Source organism: Bradysia coprophila, chromosome IV (assembly GCF_014529535.1).
Source record: "Bradysia coprophila strain Holo2 chromosome IV, BU_Bcop_v1, whole genome shotgun sequence".
Taxonomy (NCBI): domain Eukaryota; kingdom Metazoa; phylum Arthropoda; class Insecta; order Diptera; family Sciaridae; genus Bradysia; species Bradysia coprophila.
The window spans coordinates 10,776,756-10,797,373 of record NC_050738.1 but is presented as its reverse complement, the minus strand read 5'-3'; the positions used below and the strand labels follow the sequence as shown (position 1 = coordinate 10,797,373).

The following is a 20,618-nucleotide window of genomic DNA, read 5'->3' as shown; positions in this document are numbered from 1 at the left end:
GCAGATCACATCCATAACCTTTTTCTTGTGGTGTTGATGCAAACATTGCGATTTTGCTTTACTGTAGACGTGTAAATGACAGAGTAATCTAATAATTCAGAGAACTTGTTTGAATTTTTGATTCTGTATCTGCTAAATGATTTTTAAGGCTCGGAAAAGGTCAGGCCAATTTGAATTTTATCTGAATTTATGTGAAACCTGATCTGACCTCATCCTGATTTGATGAATTTTGATCTGACCTGAATTGACCTGAAACCGGAAATATTCTTATTGGATCAGGTTTCAGGTTGAACTAAAAATGTATGCGAAATTGGTGCAAAAATCTGCTTAAAGTTTCAGGTCAACCTGAAACCGGATAGATTTCAAAGTTTCAAAGTCACTTTATAAGAAGCACCTGACCTATTCCGAGTCTTAAGATTTGATCTTCGAAAGCTGTTTTTCGCTTTGTGTAATTTTTACCTTAAAGACATACAAAAAATAGTTATAGCGAAGACAATGATTAGACGAAACAAAATTGAGTTTTTGAATCACCGTTTTACTCAATTACAGTGACTGACCAGACACTATATGTTCAACGTAATGCTCAACTCATTTAATGTTTTCACTTCCATTTAAATTTATCAAATTCTAAAGTCCCTCATTGTTACGAATTATTGGAGTAAATTGTTTGTCAGAAGAAATGGTTCTTCTCTTAGAATGAAACGCCAGTTATGTTGCATAAAAATTATAATACTGACCTGAGAATATCAGAGAGATCATTATCATCTCTCTGGACATTCAAGGCATTTTGGGTCAATGCAACTTTTACTGTCAATACAAGCACGGCATTTTGAAAACCGACTCATTTTCTGTTTTGTGTTTGACTGTTGTTTTGTATAGATAATAAAGGACGTTTGGAATCCCAACCACGCTAAAAACAATTCAAACAAATGAATGAATGAAAGATTTAACGAAACTTAAGTGAGGTTGCGCCTTACGGTACTTAAATGTACAACTCAAAAACTCAGGTACAAACGATGAACAGAAAGTGTGTCGGTTTTAGAAATTCGGTGCCTGTAAGTATATCTTCCTTGAATTTGCTTGCGCATTCGAAATATTTCCCTTCAGACAAACATACAGCTAGGCCCTTACACCTACAATGCGTAGTTGAACTGCTCCACTCCAGTAATTCGAACAAATTAAAAAGAATAATTTCGGAAAAATCATATATGTTCCGGCCACTCCTTTCGAGTATTTTGGATTTAGAATTATTATTTTAACAAAAACAAATCAGAACGAAAATTGAATAATTTTATGTAAATTTGCACATTTGTAACAAATTATACCATAGTTTATAAACAAGAAACTTTGTAAATAATAAAATCGACTAAGTAAAATATTTTCTAACATAACACCTATGTGGTTTTGATAATTAAATGTAGCGACAACAACTGTTCTTAATTGAACAAATTGCCGAGAGACGAACTGCCATATAAGAATAGAGTCTAGATGGATATATTCTTCCATTAAGGGGCTATTTAGAGTGAGGAGAACAAAATGGTTATAAAATTAGGCAAGTGGAAATAACATTAAAATTATCTCCTCTTTGGTAAATACTATTCGTTTAAGCCCTCTCACGTAAGCTAAGTAACATTGTATGAGTTTGTTTGTTATTTCTCTCACGGTACTTGTCTTATAGCGTTTTGTCTGCTTATGACTAGAATGACGGCTGCAAAAATGTGTACACTGCTACTCTTGCAGTAGAAGTAAGAAATACTTTTCGAATGGGTTTCATTCTTTGTCATTCGTACTAAGTGCAGTAGTAGCGACAGTTACTACAATACTCCGTATTAAATTATGGGGAAAGGGATAGCAGGATAGGAGCGCAAAGATAACGAAAGACATGACTCAGTGGTTACGTACTAGCCTTCCATGAAAATCGATTCCCGTGTCAAACAATTCCACATGTACTTCTTATGAATAATTGTTATTGATAGCATCTTATAGCTTCATAATTTGGATAGTTGCAGTTGGTTTTGTGGCTGAAACGATCTGCATACTGATTAACTCGTTTGTCGTAACCCAAATATGATTAAATATGTCTAGTCTACATTCAGCCGAGATGCTTGGCGAGATGTCAACTTAGTAGCTTCACCTAACTTTGATCGGATAGTATTTGCATACTTTGAGGCGTGGCTTGAAAGTCAAGTTAAGTTGATTGAACTTGTTATTGACCGTGAATTCACGGATCTTTAAAACAAACAAACATAACATGAAGAATTAAATTAAGAGCAATTGACCCGTTGAAAATTTGTAGCCTATATGTAGGCGGAAAAATATTCGTTTTCTGAACCAAAATCTTTTTTTGAAAAAGTAAAACGATTGAAGCAAGTAAAAATGTGCTACTTTTAAAGGAAAAATTGGTTTTTGAGTCATAACTTGGAGAACCCACTTGGAGAAACATGTGCAGATTACATAAATTTACACAATCTGCAAAGGTTTCTCCAAGTGCGGTAAGTCATCACCAATTTTTCCTTTAAAAGTAACAACTTTCTTGAGTGCTTTAGCAGTTTTACTTTTTCAAAAAAAGATTTTGGTTAAGAGAAATCATCAAAAAACGAATAATTTTCCTCCTAAATTTGAAAAGATGCATTGGCATTTGTGGAAACGTCTAAGTCGCACATGGAATGAAAAAAACTGAATTGGATTAAAGTTGTTGAATCTTATAATTCCATGTAGCTGTACTACAACTTACAAGTAGCTCTTATAGTAGCTCTTTTGAATTGTTAGTGCAAACTAGAGTTACGCAGGTCATGTAAACATAATTTTTTTAAGATGAAATAAATGAAATGAAATGAAATGAAGGTCGAGTGATTCAGTAAATTAAAAGACTTACCTCACGACGTTTAGCATTTGAAGAATCAACTATATATGGACGCTACACAATGATAAATCAAAGATTCTTTTATTTCCTTATAATTTTAGAAAACAATCAAAATGATCTCTTAAAAACTAATTTACACTTTTATCGTTTCACTTTTGCTACTTAGAGTAAAACAAATTTGAGATCATATCGATCCGATTTGTGTTCACACTTAAACGTAACGTATACTAGGTGTAGCTTAGACGAACTCCATAAAAATATAACAATTTAAAAAGGAACTTACCAGTTATCTATTCATTTAATAGGAATTTATACAAACTAAACCAGCAACCAAAGATCATTCAAGAGTGGGTATGTAGGTATGTATGTAGACATAAGACTATAAAACAGTATTATACCATCCATTTACTTAACATCTTTGTACTATATGCTTTCCCTAATTTTTGTTATCGACAACAACGACAAAACTGAGCAATGAGCTCTGCAAGTGTTCTTTTCTGTGCGTTGAAACTAATGAAGTACAAGATTTTGTATCAACACATTCGAAGATATGCTTAACGGAGATCTAACAGCTTTAACTATTACATGGCGATTTAATTAGCACACCAATTGTTCAATTTATTGTTTCTCATGGGTTATTCTCCACTTGTATTTTCACACATTCTTACACAAAGGACACGGGTCATTTAACGATCGCCACTCACTTAGCCAGGTCATAATATTAATTGCCTCTAATAAATTTAATGTTACGAAATATTATTACCTTCTGTCCGTCGGTTTATACAATAAAATCTAAGTACTTAAAACCGGTCATTTCAGAGATGTTCACATTCATTTGCACAGCGGGAATGCAACCCTATTTTTTCATCTTCATTATTACAGCTAATTATAGGAATTAGATTGTCGTGGATCGAAAGACGGCGGTGAGTACGGCCAGTAGGGTGATGGAGCGAATAAAGTTGGTGGGTTGGGTGCAGGTTTTACAATCGGATGGGATGACGACGCCGATGATGATGAAGAAGCGGTTGGACCGTATGTACTGGATATTGTGGTTGGAATATCGGACTGTTGAGGATGGTATTGATGATGATGCTGATGGTATTTATAGTTAGCTGCCGAGAGCATATTTGCGGTTGGATCGCCTTGTGCCTGTTGCTGGCACGCTGCCATTAATCCATGAAAATCGAATTTGTATGCATATCTCTTTCCGTGCACTTTCGTCATGATGTTTTTGTCGTAGTAGTATCTGTAATGGGAGAATGGAGCTGTAAGTTCATCTGGTAGACGCGTATTGTTCCAATATTGTCTCATTGTAACGAGTCTGAAATTATTTTCCTCAATTTCTCGAAGTTTTACATTTTTTCGACGTTATTTCTCGACAAACAGAAACACAAGGCAATTATTTCTTGAAGACAAACATACTTTTGAAGATTTGATTAACCTACAGAGACTGGATGTTACTCATTGATGAAAAGAATGTTTCACATTTGGCTGTTAGTCACATTAAACTCATTTTAAAAATGTTGAAAGTTTTAGGAAATAGTTCACAATTTCGTGGAATTTAAACATAAGGTTAACATTACCATTCGTCATCATAAATAACTTCCTCAAACATCCATGCCCATCATCATCATAACGCGTAAAAATTCTTCGAATTTTTTTTTCCATTCAATATATCGAACATATAATTACAACTAGTAAATCCAATGCCTCTCTTTACTTTTGAAATTAAAAACCACTGACTCACGCTCACCATAATCCATTCAATTTATTCAGATCATTTTCGTTCAATATGTACGCGCGTAACGTTTTACCTTGTAATTGCGATGAGAGCGAAATAGATGAGCAAAAAGTGTGCAGACGTTATTTACCATTACGTTAGTCATTACCAGCCAATCTTGGTGAATTTTATATCGAATGAGTCATTCCATGAGAGATCGACTGATTTATTTCACACGATATATGCGTTTTAAAGGAATGTTAAAAATCCGGTTCATAACCGCATTCCTATGCACTGTCAGTAATACCTTCTTGTAAGATTTAGTTTGTAGTTATTAAGTTGGTTAAGTTGGTTAAAAAAGACGAACATTGTTTGAAGAATGTAATAGAACCTTTCTCTGCTTGCAATTTAAATTCGTGTAATTTAATAGCATCATGAAGGACGATCCTGTATATTCAGGATCAGTGTAGTGAAATAATGAGCGTGTTACTGAGCCATTGAGCGAGGGACACATTCACCCGAGTAAATCTATTTTCCATCACGCTGTTTTACTCAACTAAAGAAATAGTCATTTGTTTACCGAGTGTAGAAAATAGAAAATTCCAAGAAGGACCATGTTTTGCGGCCAGAGCGCAGCGAGTCTTCAACAAAACTTAATTTTCTCATGGTCTATTGAGGGGAAAAGATGAGGTTGTTCACACCGCACACATGAAAATAGTTATTTTAGTGCTTAAAATCAACCGTCCACAGCAACTTTTCATGCCGAGGGAGAAGAGAAAAATGCTAAAATGTATGCCCAAGGCATGGAAACAGTAATTTTCACAGCTGAAACTTCGGGAGCTTTTGTTTGGGAGCCAAACAACACCATGGAAATGCAATTTCTACCTCTTTTGATCCTCATTGGACAAATAACTAATTTATTTGCGCGGTGTGATCTACCTTCTTTTCTCTTATCTTCTTTTAATAGGCCTTAGATTATGATAAAATTACGTTTTTTTGACAATAGGTCGAATGATGTTTCTAGAGAGAAAAGTGCAGCACTTTCTCGACTTTCTCTCCTGTGGTAAGAAAATACACCTTTTCTCACTTCAACTGTCGTTATATTTATGTTTTCAAAAATGGTGTAGTGAATTGTTGTTTTTTGTTTCGTGGAGAAAAATGATAAATGTCACGCACAATATGAAAAACGTTGTGTTCACCTCTGGGTAAAACGGGAAATTCAACCTGAGCGAAATTGTGGTCCTCGCTTCGCTCTGGTTACAAACAACGATTTTGTTGGAATTTCCTATTTTCTCCCCTCGGCAAACAAATAACTATTGACAGCACGTAATAATGCCCTATTTATCTCATTGGGGAGACACTGCGTTGAGTAAAAATTTTGATCTTTAACTGACGGCGTGTTATGTATTCAAAACAAGTTAAAACAAATGAAGTGAAAGATTTCATTTTAATCTACCTAAAATACTTATATCAAATTAAGTAATAGTTTCGACGACCTCTAGTTTATTTGATTTGCTTGCTGAAAGGTTAGGTATGGTTTCCTTTCCCCGTCGGCAAAATACTAGGAAAGGCTGAGAACAGTGCGACCTATATATCAATGAGTTATATAATTCATCTACAACGACATGTAAGCAAAACATGAAATGTATTGTCCCAGCGGAAAATGTACTGAATAAGTTTTTAAACGAATATAGTCTCGACATAATATAACAGCCATGGGAATGTGAATGAGCGAAATTTCTCTAAATACATTGTCGGAGCAATAATTCAGTGTTCAACTTACCTTAGCGCTCTGCTTAGCTTATCATAATTCATATTTGGTTTGGCTTTTCGTTCGCCCCATCTTCGTGCCACCTCATCAGGATCATTTAGTTTGAACTCTCCATTTGTCCCCTCCCACGTTATATATGATGCGTTCGACGAATCAGCGAGCAGTTCAAGTAAAAATTGCCACAGTTGTATTTGTCCTGACCCCTGTGAAACCAATCGATGCGACGCCGCGTTAAGAAGTTGATATGGATCTACATAGAGAAAAGAGAAGATGATGTTATTGGATGTCTCTTGAGATGGATAGTGTTTTCGTTGGATGGGTTAACGTTAAAGAGAGATAAACACGCGACGGCGTATAAAGTCTTTTTTTTTTTGATATATTAACACTGTATGGTACGAGGCAAAAGCGTGTGTATAAGATATGGTTTTGGATATTCTCCCATGAAATATTCATAAATTCTGAATGTGGTCGTTGTTGTTCGTAGAACGGAGTTAGAATGGAATGTGTTCAGTTAATAGATATATTGCGTAAACGCATTGAGACTAATCTACATATGGCTAAATTGTTGCCTACATTTCGGGGCAAAATCATTATTATTTTGATGATAATTTCGGACTCGCACCTTTTTTCAAAAAAGTACGACCATCGTTTGGTGTTAAAATGTGTTAGTTTTCATCAAAAATTTAAATGTTTGTGGTGATGTTACCCAACTCCGAAAAAAACTCAAAATATGTGTCAATTTTCGTGAAATATTGAGTTTTCTCGAACTGAGGTTACATCATCACAAACATTTAAATTTTTACTGAAAGCTCACACATTTTAACACCAAACGATGGTCGTACTTTTTTGAAAAAAGGTGCGAGTCCGAAATTATCATCAAAATAATAATGATTTTGCCCCGAAATGTAGGCAACAATTTAACCATATGTAGATTAGTCTCAATGCGTTTACGCAATATATCTATTTACATCTATCTACATTTAAATTTTTACTGAAAGCTCACACATTTTAACACCAAACGATGGTCGTACTTTTTCGAAAAAGGAAGCGAGTCCAAAATTATCATCAAAATAATAATAATTTTGCCCCGAAATGTAGGCAACAATTTAGCCATGTGTAGATTCGTCCTAAAATTCATAATTAGAAATTAGAGGTTGTATGATCATTTCTTCATAAATATATGATAAATACAAATTATATTTTGAAGACTCGAAATACATTCGCTCGATAATAAATAAAATGAATTTTTATCTCTACGAAACATATCATTTGAAAAACGTTGGATAACCTTTCTCAATGGGACTAAGACCTGACTATAAAACATCTACGTTGGATAATGTTAGCTTTAGTAAAGAGGACATTTACTTCTTCAATTGGTTTTAAAATTTCATTAGACAGAAACTGCCTTAAAAGTATGTTAAAACTTAACGAAGAAAAAGTTGTATCAATGTGCTGGAAACACTTAGTTCAGACGAAGTACTTAACAGATTTGATTGTTATTTTAGTGATATGTATTAAATAAGGTGACAGTGTTGAAAGGCATCGCTATTCACATCGTGAGATAAAGTCCTCGTATATTGCGTCGATAAAGCATTTCCATGACGGACAAATATTTTTGCGGATTTTTTTTTATTTTATAACTATCTGGCGTGTACGAGCTCACAGTAATTGAGGAAGCAGATTTTTTGGTTCGAACTTGCTACATTCAATCTTCTCCTTCTCGGAATCCTAGGATAGACTCTCAAGTGAACAGAACCTTTTGAAAACATATTGATTTATTGAAAACTTGAGATTAATTATGATTGATTGATTTAACTGAAACATAAACATAAAAGCTTGAACCTTAATGTGTAATAAATGATGAGTGAATGAAGTTCAAAGTTTAGTGCCTTAAGAAAATATCGTGCACCATCCTCGAATAATTGTCTCCACAAAAAATGCTTTTTTAGCCGGCGTGGGGTAATTTGGCACACCATACAAATTGATGGTGTGCGAAATTCACCTCTAAGGAGCGAATCTGGCACAGTCATGACTTTTCGTTACATGCAGTAAAAGGACGCATACTATAATCGCGTGTGCCAGATTCCCCGATGCCTTTTAGCCCCTTAAACTATTCTTACACTTTAACGAGAAAAATGTTCTCTTAAAGGTGCGAAAATAGCTTAACCAGATATAATCGGAACTCTACTGTCAAGTTCCGAACATATTCATTTATAGATCGTATGTTTATGATTGGGTAGTATTCATTCACTGCCAGAGGAATTTACAGAACTGGAGATGAAAACAAGAGTGTTTTCGTGTGACTTTCTCGACACTTTTCATTTTTATCCCGAGTTATTTATATGAATTTTACCTTGAATTTTACCTACGATGATATGTAGACGCTTAAACATTTCAACTTCTATTTCATCGTAGATGCATCCAAACCACATAAGACCCTATTTGGTCCTAAAGCACATAAAATTACCTTTCAAACGATACCCCACACGACCTTGTACGTTTTGTGTACCTCGAGAAGTTTCAGTAAGAACAGTGTAAGTCTTCCGTTGAAAACTTTAACTGCACATATTTCAGTGTGGATGAATTTTAAAACCAATAAGCAAATGGCAATGGATCGTACGAAATGGAAAGAAGTTGGAGAGGCCTACATCCAGCAGTGGATAGAAACAGGCTGAAAAAGAAGAAGAAGAAGAAGAAGTCCCTATTCGGCTCAATAGTACGTTTAATCTTTCTAATGACACCCCACTCGACCCTCTACGGCTCGTGTAAGTGGAGAAATTTTTATAAGAAAAGTGCTAATTTTCGGTTTTTGATCACCTCCCACTAGCCACACAAGCTTCCAAAAGAAATTTTGAAAGTGGTTTCGGCTTCTAGGGTCGAGGTCCTTTCTAGGTACATATAAAAAAATTCCAATAGAAAATGCGTTCGATTTCGGTAGGCTGTTTTTCAAAAGAACCCCTCCTTAGACGTTACTTTATTCTGCAAATTTTGGTTTCGTTTTTTGGTTTCTTTGTTGAGTAAGTTATGTGTCTGCGGGATAACTTGTTTATCCACTCGGGCGATAAGGATCACCAAATAATTCTCCCACAGTTGAGTAATGCACTATTACATGCTGAAGGCGTCGGAACATGACTAGTAGTACTTGGAACATGAAAAGTACGATTTTTGTTGAATGTAGTATGCAAAACATATCCACTTGCACCGAAAACCGTTCATTTTCATCAATGTAGCATTTTTTCGGTGCCCTTAGCATCGTACCTCGGAAAAAAAATTGAAAAGTCACGGTTTCGCGCGACACTCGGCTTTGCTTCTTATCAACAAATTTCACATAAAAACTCGACTTTTCAACTTTTCCACGCTCGTGTTTCTTAAGAGCGCTCACCCTTGGCAAACTTCTAGCCTACATTTGTGCGCAAAAATATTCGTTTTTTGATTATTTCTCTGAACCAAAAACTTTTTCTGAAAAAGTAAAACCATTAAACCATGCAAAAATGTGTTATTTTTGAAGGAAAAATTGGTTGGAGGTTGATAAGTTATCCAACTTGGATTAACCTTTGCAAAATGTGCTTTAATGGTTTTACTTTTTCAGAAAAAGTTTTTGGTTCAGAGAAATCATCAAAAAACGAATATTTTTGCGCACACATGTAGGCTAGAAGTTTGCCAAGGGTGAGCGCTCTCAACTAGTGTTGTTAAAATATCGAACTTTGTCGCGTTTTTCCTACGTCATTCAGGAAAAACGTTGTTCGCCCTAACTTATACTGAAAGCCTTTTTCAGAGAATTTGATTCCAGAACTCGCCTCCAGCTCTCATTCGCTTAATAGGCATTTCAGCATGCGCAAGGAAAATAACTATTGTCCTGTGAAAAACCACTTGCTGTGTCAGATATTACCAGGACACGAGTCTTGAACCGCTTCCGTAATTTAGTACACGCGTAATAATGATAAGTGACTTCTTTTATCAATCTGATCAAACAGTTTGATATCTATTTGCATGGTGGTAACGAGACGCGCATGCATCACAACTCATTTACGCTTATCTAATATACGATTTCCCAAAATTTACAACATAATCGCTTAAGTAATCAAATTTAGCTTAGCATATTCCATGTCTTCTGTGGGAAAGATTATCGTTTTATCAAGCTAGAGGTTACATTGTGAAATGCAACGTCTAATCGCTAAGAACAAAAAATGTGTTGCACCTCATCCGTGATTAATCAGTACCTAGCAGTTTTTAGCAGTCAGTTTTATCGGAATAATTTTTTTTTGTACAAACTGAATTAAAATGTTTTAGTGAATTTGCTAAGTATTAGTTATGGTATGGCCACCGCCTGGTCTTCGTCAAGTATTCCGACATTGAAATCACTTGAAACACCAATAAACTATGGAATTCCAATGACGGATTCACAGATATCGTGGATTACTTCGTTGTTAGGCCTGGGAGGTCTTGTGGGAACTATGGTAACTGGCCCAATGGCAGATATTTTTGGAAGGAAGAAGACATTATTGGCCTTAGCTTTACCACATTTTGTAAGAATTTTTTGTCAGTTGACGAGCATTACAAGAGAAGCAATTCTCAATCGTAGCTGTTTTTGATAGGCGAGTTGGATACTTATACTTGCTGCAACGGATGCAACTTTACTTTGTGTATCCCGATTTCTCGCAGGCTTTGGTTCTGGTGGAGTGTTTGTCGTTATACCAGTTTATACAGCTGAAATTGCAGAAGATCGGTAGGTGCACATAAATGTATCACTACCCAGATATCCACCATGTTACAGTAAAACTCGCTTATTTTGCAGTATTCGTGGAAAATTAGGCTCGTTGTTGGTGTTATCAGTGAATTTTGGAATTTTATTAGGATTTATTGCCGGCCATTATCTATCTTTCTTTACCATCCCTAAATGTGCACTGTGGTTTCCAGTCATAAGCTTTGCTACGTTCATTTTCTTTCCGGAATCACCCATTCATTTGCTTAGAAAAAATAAAGTGAATGATGCTGTGAACGCGCTGCAGATATATCGCAACTTTCATAGAATGTCGAAACAGAATTTAGATTTTTATCAGATTGAGTTGGATAAGCTCATTAATACAAAAGTGGACCGTGGCTCAGATAGCAATATTACGTGGAAAGACTTCCGTATGTGTTTCCGGTGAATAAAATCAGGGATTGGCCTACGATACTTAAAAAGTTCAATTTTATTTTCCAGAGCAAAGGTCTACGTGGAAAGCATTTTTGATCGGATTGTTGACAGTTCTTCTGCATTCATTCTCCGGTGGTTTGTTATTTTAGAACCGCCGTTTATAACAGATAATTTTCTTGAGAAACAACGTTTCAGTGTTTGTGATGATGAATTACACAGCCTCCATCTTCGCACAGGCTGGTTCTCAGTTATCTCCTAACGTTGCTGCAATTTTCGTTGGCCTTATTCAACTAATTGGCACTTACTGCTCAACACTGTAAGAATTTTAGGACTAAAGTTTGTAGCCTTCAATTTAAAATGAATTTTTTTTTAAAGTTTGGTCGACCGACTCGGAAGGAAACCATTACTAACAACGTCATCCCTGTCTACTGGACTGTCTCTATTCATATTTGGTATTTATTCATATTTAACGTCTTTAGGATATGAAACGTCCGAGTATGGCTGGATTCCTATCGTCACCTTTTCTTCAATGCTATTTACAGCAGCTTGTGGCATAATTCCGTTACTCACTGTCATCATTTCTGAATTAATGCCCGATAAAGTAAGCTCGTTAATGTCATAACGAAATTTCGACCGTTAAAACTAAATCATTTTAAGCTACGAACTTTTGGAGCAATGTTGTGCATATGTGTATCTTGGGCACTCGCATTCATCACAGTTTATTGCTTTCCATCGCTAGTCGTAGCCATGGGACTACATGGTTGCATTTTATTTTTTTCCGGATCGTGTTTCGTCGGAGCAGCATTCGTTCTATTTTATATGCCGGAAACGAAAGGGAAAAGTTTCAACGAAATTCGTCAAGCTTTGGAAAAGTAGTAGAAATGTAAATTAGAAATTATATCAGAGATAAGTTTTAAAGCACTCGAAGTTTTTCATATCTATAGTGAGATTCAAACAAAGTCTAGCTGAAGTTGGTAACAAATGACAAAGTTACAAAATGAAATAGTTGTTTACGTATTAAGGGAGAAAGTGATTTTTTTGGCTAGTGTAAAACTTTTCATGCCAAGGACTGCGAAAATTGATTTACATTTGCAGCGCGAACAAAGCTATTTATGCCACTTAGCATAATATGCAAAATTTGCAAACTTTAGACGCCTTTGTGGCATGCATAGAGTGAGAATCTCGGTGCAAAGTATTTTGCACTCGATGTCATAAGTAACTATTTCACCCCAAGCCATACAAAATTGATCGGATGTGATTGTCCCATAACACTCTGCAGTGTTGTTGTAGCTGATATATTTTATTAGCACCATGATGAAATATTTACGACAATGGAAAATACCGACGGTAGAAACACATTTACAAATAAGTTTTTCTTTAATGGAATCATCTCTGCTCTGTTTCACGGTTTACAAACGTACAGTGGGCATGAACATCTTATTTCTAGGCAAATTCTGTTAGTTTCTTGTTTTGCCTCCTAAGAAACCTTCGTTTCGGACTAAAATTTTACTAGCAAAAACAAGAAATATCAAAACACGCACTAATATACTTCTGGATTTTCTTGGCTTTATCACAATGATGAGACGATAAAATTAAGCGATTAAGCGACCGTCTGAAACGAGGGGTAACTCACTTCTAGATTAAATGGATTAAATGGATTAAATGGATTAAATGGATTAAATGGATTAAATGGATTAAATGGTATTAAATGGATTTAATGGATTAAATGGATTTAATGGATTAAATGGAATAAAAATTGGATTAAATGGATTAAATACGAAAAAACTTCATTTTACAAAATACTGTAAAAGTCTTAAAAATTGTTGATTTTGATCGAACCACGTACTACAACTCATAGTACAATGTAAAAAAGAGAAAAAAATCCACTTTTAGGAGTTTTTGGTGTAAAGTGGATTAAATGGATTAAATGGATTAAATGGATAAAATAAATTTAATACCATTTTTAACAAAAAAAAAATCCTTTACCTCACGAGTACTTAAACGAGCTGGTGATCGTGCAAATCTATTTTTCGCAATTACTTTACAAATTTTTCAGGTGGGTAGCCTAATTATTTCGGTAAAACAAAAATTTTTTTTTTGGATTAAATGGATTAAATGGATTAAATGGATTTAATGGATTAAATGGAAGTGCGTCACCCCTCGGTCTGAAAGGGAAAATTATCACAGAAAACGGTTTTGTCAACAATTTTTTTTTAAATCCTATTTTGTACAGTATGCACTCAACATGGAACTGACATCGTTATCAGATTCAACAACACTTCATATAATTCCACAGTAATAAGTCTGAAAATGAAATGTGCACAAGACAAACAACGACAATAATTCATGATCAAGAGTTGTGTCACAATATCGCCGAAAATGATAAAAATATAAATCCTAAACAACATTTTCTCATTTGACTTCGACCTTTCAAAATTTTTCTTGGAAAATACGCATAACGTCATCAAAAACGTTCCGTATAGGTTACACATGATTATTATTTAAATTTATTCGTTTGTGTTTTGCACATCGAATAGATTCACGAAAAATTTAATAATGTGAGCAAGTCAAAGGCGCCAATTTTATTCGAATTGCTTTATTAGTCCGAATCTATTTTGTATGTCTCAAGCAGCTAATGAACGTGTAAAAAGTGACTGTGGATGTTTTTTTTTACTTGAAAAAATGTTGTACGGTGAATCATATTCACAAATATAAAAAACAAATAATTTGTGTGTGGTAAAAGTATTTGGTTTTGATAAGGATACCATGAGAACTTATCATATCAAGCATTTATTTCCATCATAGAGCCTAATCATTCTTTCGATCTTAATATTTTTAACAAATTTATTCAAAATCTATTACGTCATTATGTTTAACATATATTTTGCTATATATGATTGGGCCGATAACAGAGATGACCTAACAGTCTGTAAAAGTTTGAATAAACAGTTTTTACCATTATATAACATAGAAACTGCAGGTCTGTGATGATGTTGAACCCTTGCCACGAATCTTCTATTAAAATCCTCTGAAAGGCGCCACATTACACCCACGTCCACACCGACACTAGTCATTTCATAATTTTATTTAAACAATACGCAAATGTTGTTTACCGAAAAACCACATAATTGTCAAAGAATGGCAACGAATTAATTTTTAAAATATATTATTAGACAGAGTTAAGTATTTCATTTTCCACTGAATTCACTCTTTTCTCGTTACGACTTACTCACATCGCACACATACACGTCTGCACGCGGCACGGTCAATCGAGCGTTTAACAACTCAATGCAATGTAAGAAAATTGTTTCTATCCATCATCGACGGAAAATGTAGAAGGTGCATGCGTCCACCGTTTTCGGTTGTGATTCTTTACCAGAAGAATTTCAACAAGGATATATTCTCTCTCTCATCTTTTACAAGTCGATTCAGATTTTAGTTTTTCGTAAATGTAGTTACTTTGAACAAGCTATGAGAATAAAAACGAAATTCTGATGCGTTGGAATATTTTCACCCGTAAATACAGATTAATTCTTTTAGGAAAACGCAAAATGTCGTCCAACTCCCATGTATGTCTCGTTGAATTTTCACCATACAGTCGGAGGTAGTGAAATTTCAGCATGAATTTGCTTCAGCTGTTTTCCAGCTTATCCACACATACAATTAAAACTGTTAATACTTGTTTATACGGTTGAGCCGCTACAAGCACGCGCGTGGTAGTGGTAAAACCGTGTAAAGACGTATAAACAGTTTTTATTCTTTCTGTGGATCAGCTGAATGGAGAGCTACAGCTGTTGCAGCGATTGCAGGTTACCTGGAGACGAAGTTACCTGCAACAGGTCAGATTTTCAACTCTTTTTTGTCAGTGTGACTGTAGTAAAAAAAAGGTTCAAAGGCTCGAAGTGCACATTCCCACGGTCTCAAATCTATTGTCTTTGGAGATTTGATACTAAATTTTTTTGAAAATTTGAAACGTTTTTTTCCAACCGAGTTAGAAGAATTGGAATAATTTGTCAAAAAATAGTCTGGATGACAGCGAACGTTGAAATCAAAATTTTGATAGGTACCAGGGCTAACGATAGCCAGGTCAACAATAAGCATTGGCTATTAGGGTGGATCGATTTTTACCAAAATACACACCTGTTTAAGGCTAATCTTAATGCATCATTACTTTTTTGATTCCGTCAACTTTTGAGACACTATCGAGAAATTGAAAGGATGCTGCTGTTCTACCAAACCATCTTAATGAAAACTATCAGTACTACGTGCTTCATTTACCACATGCCACAAATATATGATGTGTGTCATATGTATGAGCATTCTGTCACTATATTCCAGGAGAATTCATTCAAACAGTTTGCTGGTACTCAAAAGTTGACATAATCAAAATAGTAAAGATCAGCTTTGGCAACAGTACCGTCTTTTCACAAGCCGACACTTTCGGCAAGTGAACATAGAGCAAAAAAAAATAGCGGAAGGTCTACAGAAAAAAACGTTTTGTGCCAAAATGACCATTTGGCGCTAATAATGAATATTTTCAAAAATGGTCTTTGGCACCAAGACGTAAAAGCTGCAATGCTTGGTAAGTTACAAATGGGACTGAATGTGTATGTTCCTACTGTACGTATGTGTTCTTGTATAGAAAAATGTATGATAAAACTAAGCAAGTAGAAGATTCTGTATAAAACTTTCAGAAACGCATCAAAAGAAGTAATAGATTCGTATTCCGTATTTTTCTTTTGATTAGATAGGGTTGTTTTATCAGTTACCAGTGGTCTATCATTCATGGTCTATCTTGCTAATCTTAGAATACCCTAATGTCTGGATTTACACGTACCAATAAAAAAAAATTGCATAACGAACTCTCACTCGATATTGCTTAAGAAAACAATGGCACACATAACACCTACACTCCATTTGAATTGAATTATCATAGTCAAAGTTCAAATGTTCTTAGTCGCAACAACAACGACATTTTTCGAAAAAATAAAACCGATTTGTTTAACCCTCAAATACCACATTTAAACCCACTTGACACCATAAGTCCCTTTATTGTGAAATTATATTTCTGTTGTATGTATATATACCGAAAAACGACGATGATATTATGCCTAAAATGTTATAAATTCATTATTACCCGTCACAGTGTGTGGTAGACGTGGAATAGAAAATAGAAAATCCCTTTCAATTGAATCAAATCGTACATTATAATATACTGGAGGCAATATTGTCTTTTTTTTCGGTTGGTGAACGAAATTGAGCGCGAATATTGAAAAGGGGGTGGTTTTTACTCATCGGTAGCATAAACAATCTGGTCGACGCACGTCAACGTAGCTATAGGATATATAGTTTTAACACATACCTTTCGTTGTTTGACAAAACGATTAACTTCTTAGGAGAGGGAGTGCAGATTTAAACAGAGAAAACAACAGGAAGGACATCCCGTTGTGCAATTATTAAATTTAAAACTATTATTAGGTATTATGTCCGTTATTCGATGCATCTAAAAACGATGTATCGCTTTTCAACCGACGCTCAATTTTGGATGCTTCTTTCTTTCTGTACGAACGTATATACGTTGAGGCAAAATGTTTTGTACAAATAAAATAAATGACTTTTGATGGGGATTACCAGAGCTGCTGATGCTTAGTGTATATACATTGTTATACACTCTAAATTTATTCCACTTCTTATGAGCTTGACTATAACACAATCAGATGAACGTGAATGTGATGTAAAAGTTCTTCGGCGTGTGTTGTATATATCTTGCTTCGTTCCTTAGCTGTGATGATGATAATATTACTGTCATTATACCTACGATGAAAATCGCCCCATGGGGTCGTCGTTTGGAAAATGGAAAAGATGAGAAAGTCCATAAAGTTCAGGAAGGAAAAGCTATTAGGTAGTGGAAGGAACAAGGAAGGATGTGGTGTCTTTATATAACAGCACACCGAAGAAAAGATTTTCGTTTCTCACTTAAGTTATTTATTTATTCGGAAAGAGTGAGGCAATTTCTTCGTTTGTGGGTGAAAACGTTTTCGGTTGATTTGAGTTTTTCGAGGTAAAAACAACGAAACTTTTGCATTTTCAGTCGACGGTAAATGTAAATTCAAAGAACTTCAAAATATTCTTTTTTGTGACTAAATTACGGTCATGATGAAGGCTTCTTTGCGTCACTAGATTTAATTTTGGTTTTCTTTCGGGCATTACATTATTCATCCTCCTTGCCATAGTTAACTATATTAAGTTAATAAAGAGGGTTAACAGATAAATAATATTTACATGTCCAGCACAATCTACAGAACGATTGAATAAATATTGCATTTATCCTTCCCCTACGCTTATAAATTACTCTCATCCATTACGCTTTTCAAAAATCCGAAAATCACCGGAAAATTATTGCAATAATTTCCTTCCTCCCTTATACACGATTTTACACATAAAAATGTACAGCAAAAACTCCTACAAAAAGCAGAAGTCGACCAATTCTCATTTCATTCATACATTCAGTGCAATATATTGACCTATCAACAGATTATCATGTTATGTATATATTCCCGACGGGCGATTGTTTTCCTTAGTTAATAAAACGAGTTCGAATCGAGGTATGAATAGATTTTATTAGGTGGTTGTGTGTGGAAAAAGGGTCCATTAAATTAACCATTTGAAAGAATTATTTACAAGTTCGACTATCGTCAAGCCAGCAACATCATGATGAGTAAATTCGTACCCGGCTCAGAATTCAATTGGCTTTTTCTTAATTGATTGAGCATTAGATTTTTCACTTTAGGGTAGAGATTTAGATTGTTATAAAGAAGGTATTCTGATTCTACTTGCCAACCATAAATTAAGCTTTAGAAATACGGCAAAAGCGATACGCAACCAAATCTGTTACTGGCATTTATGGTGATTTTCACTGGAACTACTGTGAAAAATCGATGTTTTACCTCCGGGAAAAAGTGGGAAATTGCATTTTCTCAAGACCATCAAAATGCAATTTACAACTTTTTTTTCTTCGTTGAACAAAACTATTCTAGTGGTTGATACAAAATCTAGCACTTCAATAATTTTATCAAAAATTCCGCAATATAAGACAGCACTAGCCGGATCTCATTACTTATTCTTGTCGTCATTCTTGATACCAGATGACTGGCGTAAGAGAATTGTAAGATCGAAATCAGTTCCTGGCGCTTTCACTACATGCACTGGACTTTTCGGATTTATTTAAATTTTTTAAGTCTACCTAAAAAACTGAGAATCAGACAACAGGAACAGGTACTCTTTGCTTGGAGGTTAATCTGAAGTTTTGGCATTTACATCAAAGTAATTTTTCTAGCTTACTTGTCAAGACAGATAACTGGACCAAAGAAAGCAACCTCTGAAAAATTCCTACAAAACATGCCCTGACCAAGATTCTGAAAGAACAGGTTAAGACAACCACAAAGGTGGGTGACTCCGAAATTGATAAACGCACTCAGTACAGACTGTGTGTGAAATCAACTTGAAGCAAATGTTTTTTTTTTAGAAAAGTTCGGAACTTTGTTTTTTTTAAGTTGCCCTTTTCATATAAACTTCGTAGCCGTTGACGCCTTCGTGATCAACTCAGAGTTACCTTAACCTGTTCTTTCAGAACCTTGGCCCTGACAATTAATTTTATGGCGCGAAACAGATTTTTTTCGTTACAAATAACAGAGCAAACTTATGTAGACGTATCGTGTAAGAAAGGGTAGGGTATAAAGGGGTGAACTATTTAGTTACGGGATTCTAACTTTTCGTTTCACTTAGTGCGGTTCTTAAAATGTTCTAATCACAAGCAACATTGCTCGCAACATTGAAGACAGAAAGAAAATATTTTCAAAGAATCCCACTACTTTAACTGACCAGTCCTCACACACGAATTCGATTACAGATTTGAATCGGAATTGAGAGTCATAAATTTCCTTTCGGATACTTTATGCTCTACGGCACACACATATGTGTTTAGTATAATTTAAGCTGCAAGGACCGATAACATCTTTCCCATCTCTTCAAATAGATGAAATTCAAGGGTGGGTGAAAACCGATTAAACGAGATTATCACTTGGATTACTATTCTCCAACGAGAAATGGAACTAAAGAACAATATAGCGAAAAATAGCACCTTACCTGGATCATTATCATTATTCAATGGGCTCGTACATCGTCCAGTAGCCGTATACTGTAGATAAGCTAAGTGTTTGGCTAACGTATTACCACCCAACTTAGAACCGGCGCAAACCCAAAAATCAGCTCGCGTAAATTCAACTAATTCGCTTCCATTCAACGGAAATCGATTACAATCCGGCGTCGGTTCTAATTTGAACTCCTTGGTCACCCATGAAATCCATGCTTTGATATTGTCTGAACTCCATTCGGTAGGATCTGTGGGTAGATGAATTTCTTCATCGTCTACATTATCATCGAAGGAGGATGCAATGGCATTACTATTTGCTTCAACGTTTATCACATCTTCGGCACTGCTAGCGACATTTTCTAATGAATCATTTTGCATGATTTCGCTTTAAAAACTTTGATCGATAATTTAATCATTTCACAATAATCGGTAATTACACTATCCATCACAATTACGTACACTGGGTAATTGATCGACCGTCTTCAAAAAATCTTAAATCCTTTCAACCATTTCACAGATAGAATTTAACTTATTGAGCATCACTTGTTCGCCCGTCAAAGCCTCGCGATAACTGACTAGATATACAAGAACAGGAACATAAAGTTTGCGGTAATGATTTCACCAAAGTGCTTTCAAAAATTGAACTAAAGCTCTGTGTGAGCATTTTAACCGAAAAATACATTTAAAAGAATGAGCATGTCACTGACTGATCACGTACAGTGAAAGAAAAAGAGATAAAAAGATCATGTAGCAAAGGTGGTTTGAAATACGGATCTCTGAAAAGAGTATCGTGAGAGACTTTTTATTAACTCTGTTTCGTCTCGACCGCTACACATGTTACGTGTATTCAAATATTTATGAATGAGCTGTTTTCCATTGAATGATGATGAGTCAACGTAGTAAAAATATTGTAAGTTCCAAATGGATGTTTACACAAATTAACTGTTTGAATGATATGCGTTAAAGCGTGGTGTA

The 20,618-nt window shown here is 35.0% G+C and overlaps 2 protein-coding genes and 1 long non-coding RNA gene across 4 annotated transcripts; 1 reads left to right on the top strand and 2 right to left on the bottom strand.

The window, feature by feature from the left end:
- Positions 1-2,928: 2,928 nt before the first annotated feature.
- LOC119066207 (DNA-binding protein D-ETS-6-like) lies at positions 2,929-20,303 on the bottom strand. 2 transcript variants are annotated; one of them, XM_037168529.1, is made up of 4 exons: positions 19,955-20,303; positions 19,637-19,891; positions 6,367-6,604; positions 2,929-4,109 (listed from the first exon to the last, which is right to left on the bottom strand). In XM_037168529.1, exons 1-4 carry the CDS (start codon positions 20,019-20,021, stop codon positions 3,746-3,748), a joined length of 924 nt encoding a protein of 307 aa, XP_037024424.1. In that variant the 5' UTR covers positions 20,022-20,303; the 3' UTR covers positions 2,929-3,745. The 2 variants fall into 2 exon arrangements, with proteins under 2 accessions (XP_037024424.1, XP_037024423.1); XM_037168528.1 differs by having other exon boundaries at positions 19,637-20,302.
- LOC119066208 lies at positions 9,914-17,842 on the bottom strand. The gene is made up of 3 exons (XR_005085717.1): positions 17,831-17,842; positions 17,161-17,163; positions 9,914-10,034 (listed from the first exon to the last, which is right to left on the bottom strand). It is a non-coding gene; the product is annotated as an uncharacterized LOC119066208 (long non-coding RNA).
- On the top strand, positions 10,451-12,406 carry LOC119066205 (facilitated trehalose transporter Tret1-like). The gene is made up of 8 exons (XM_037168524.1): positions 10,451-10,590; positions 10,645-10,880; positions 10,950-11,080; positions 11,150-11,487; positions 11,558-11,626; positions 11,687-11,807; positions 11,867-12,092; positions 12,149-12,406. Exons 1-8 carry the CDS (start codon positions 10,542-10,544, stop codon positions 12,365-12,367), a joined length of 1,389 nt encoding a protein of 462 aa, XP_037024419.1. The 5' UTR covers positions 10,451-10,541; the 3' UTR covers positions 12,368-12,406.
- Positions 20,304-20,618: the final 315 nt, after the last annotated feature.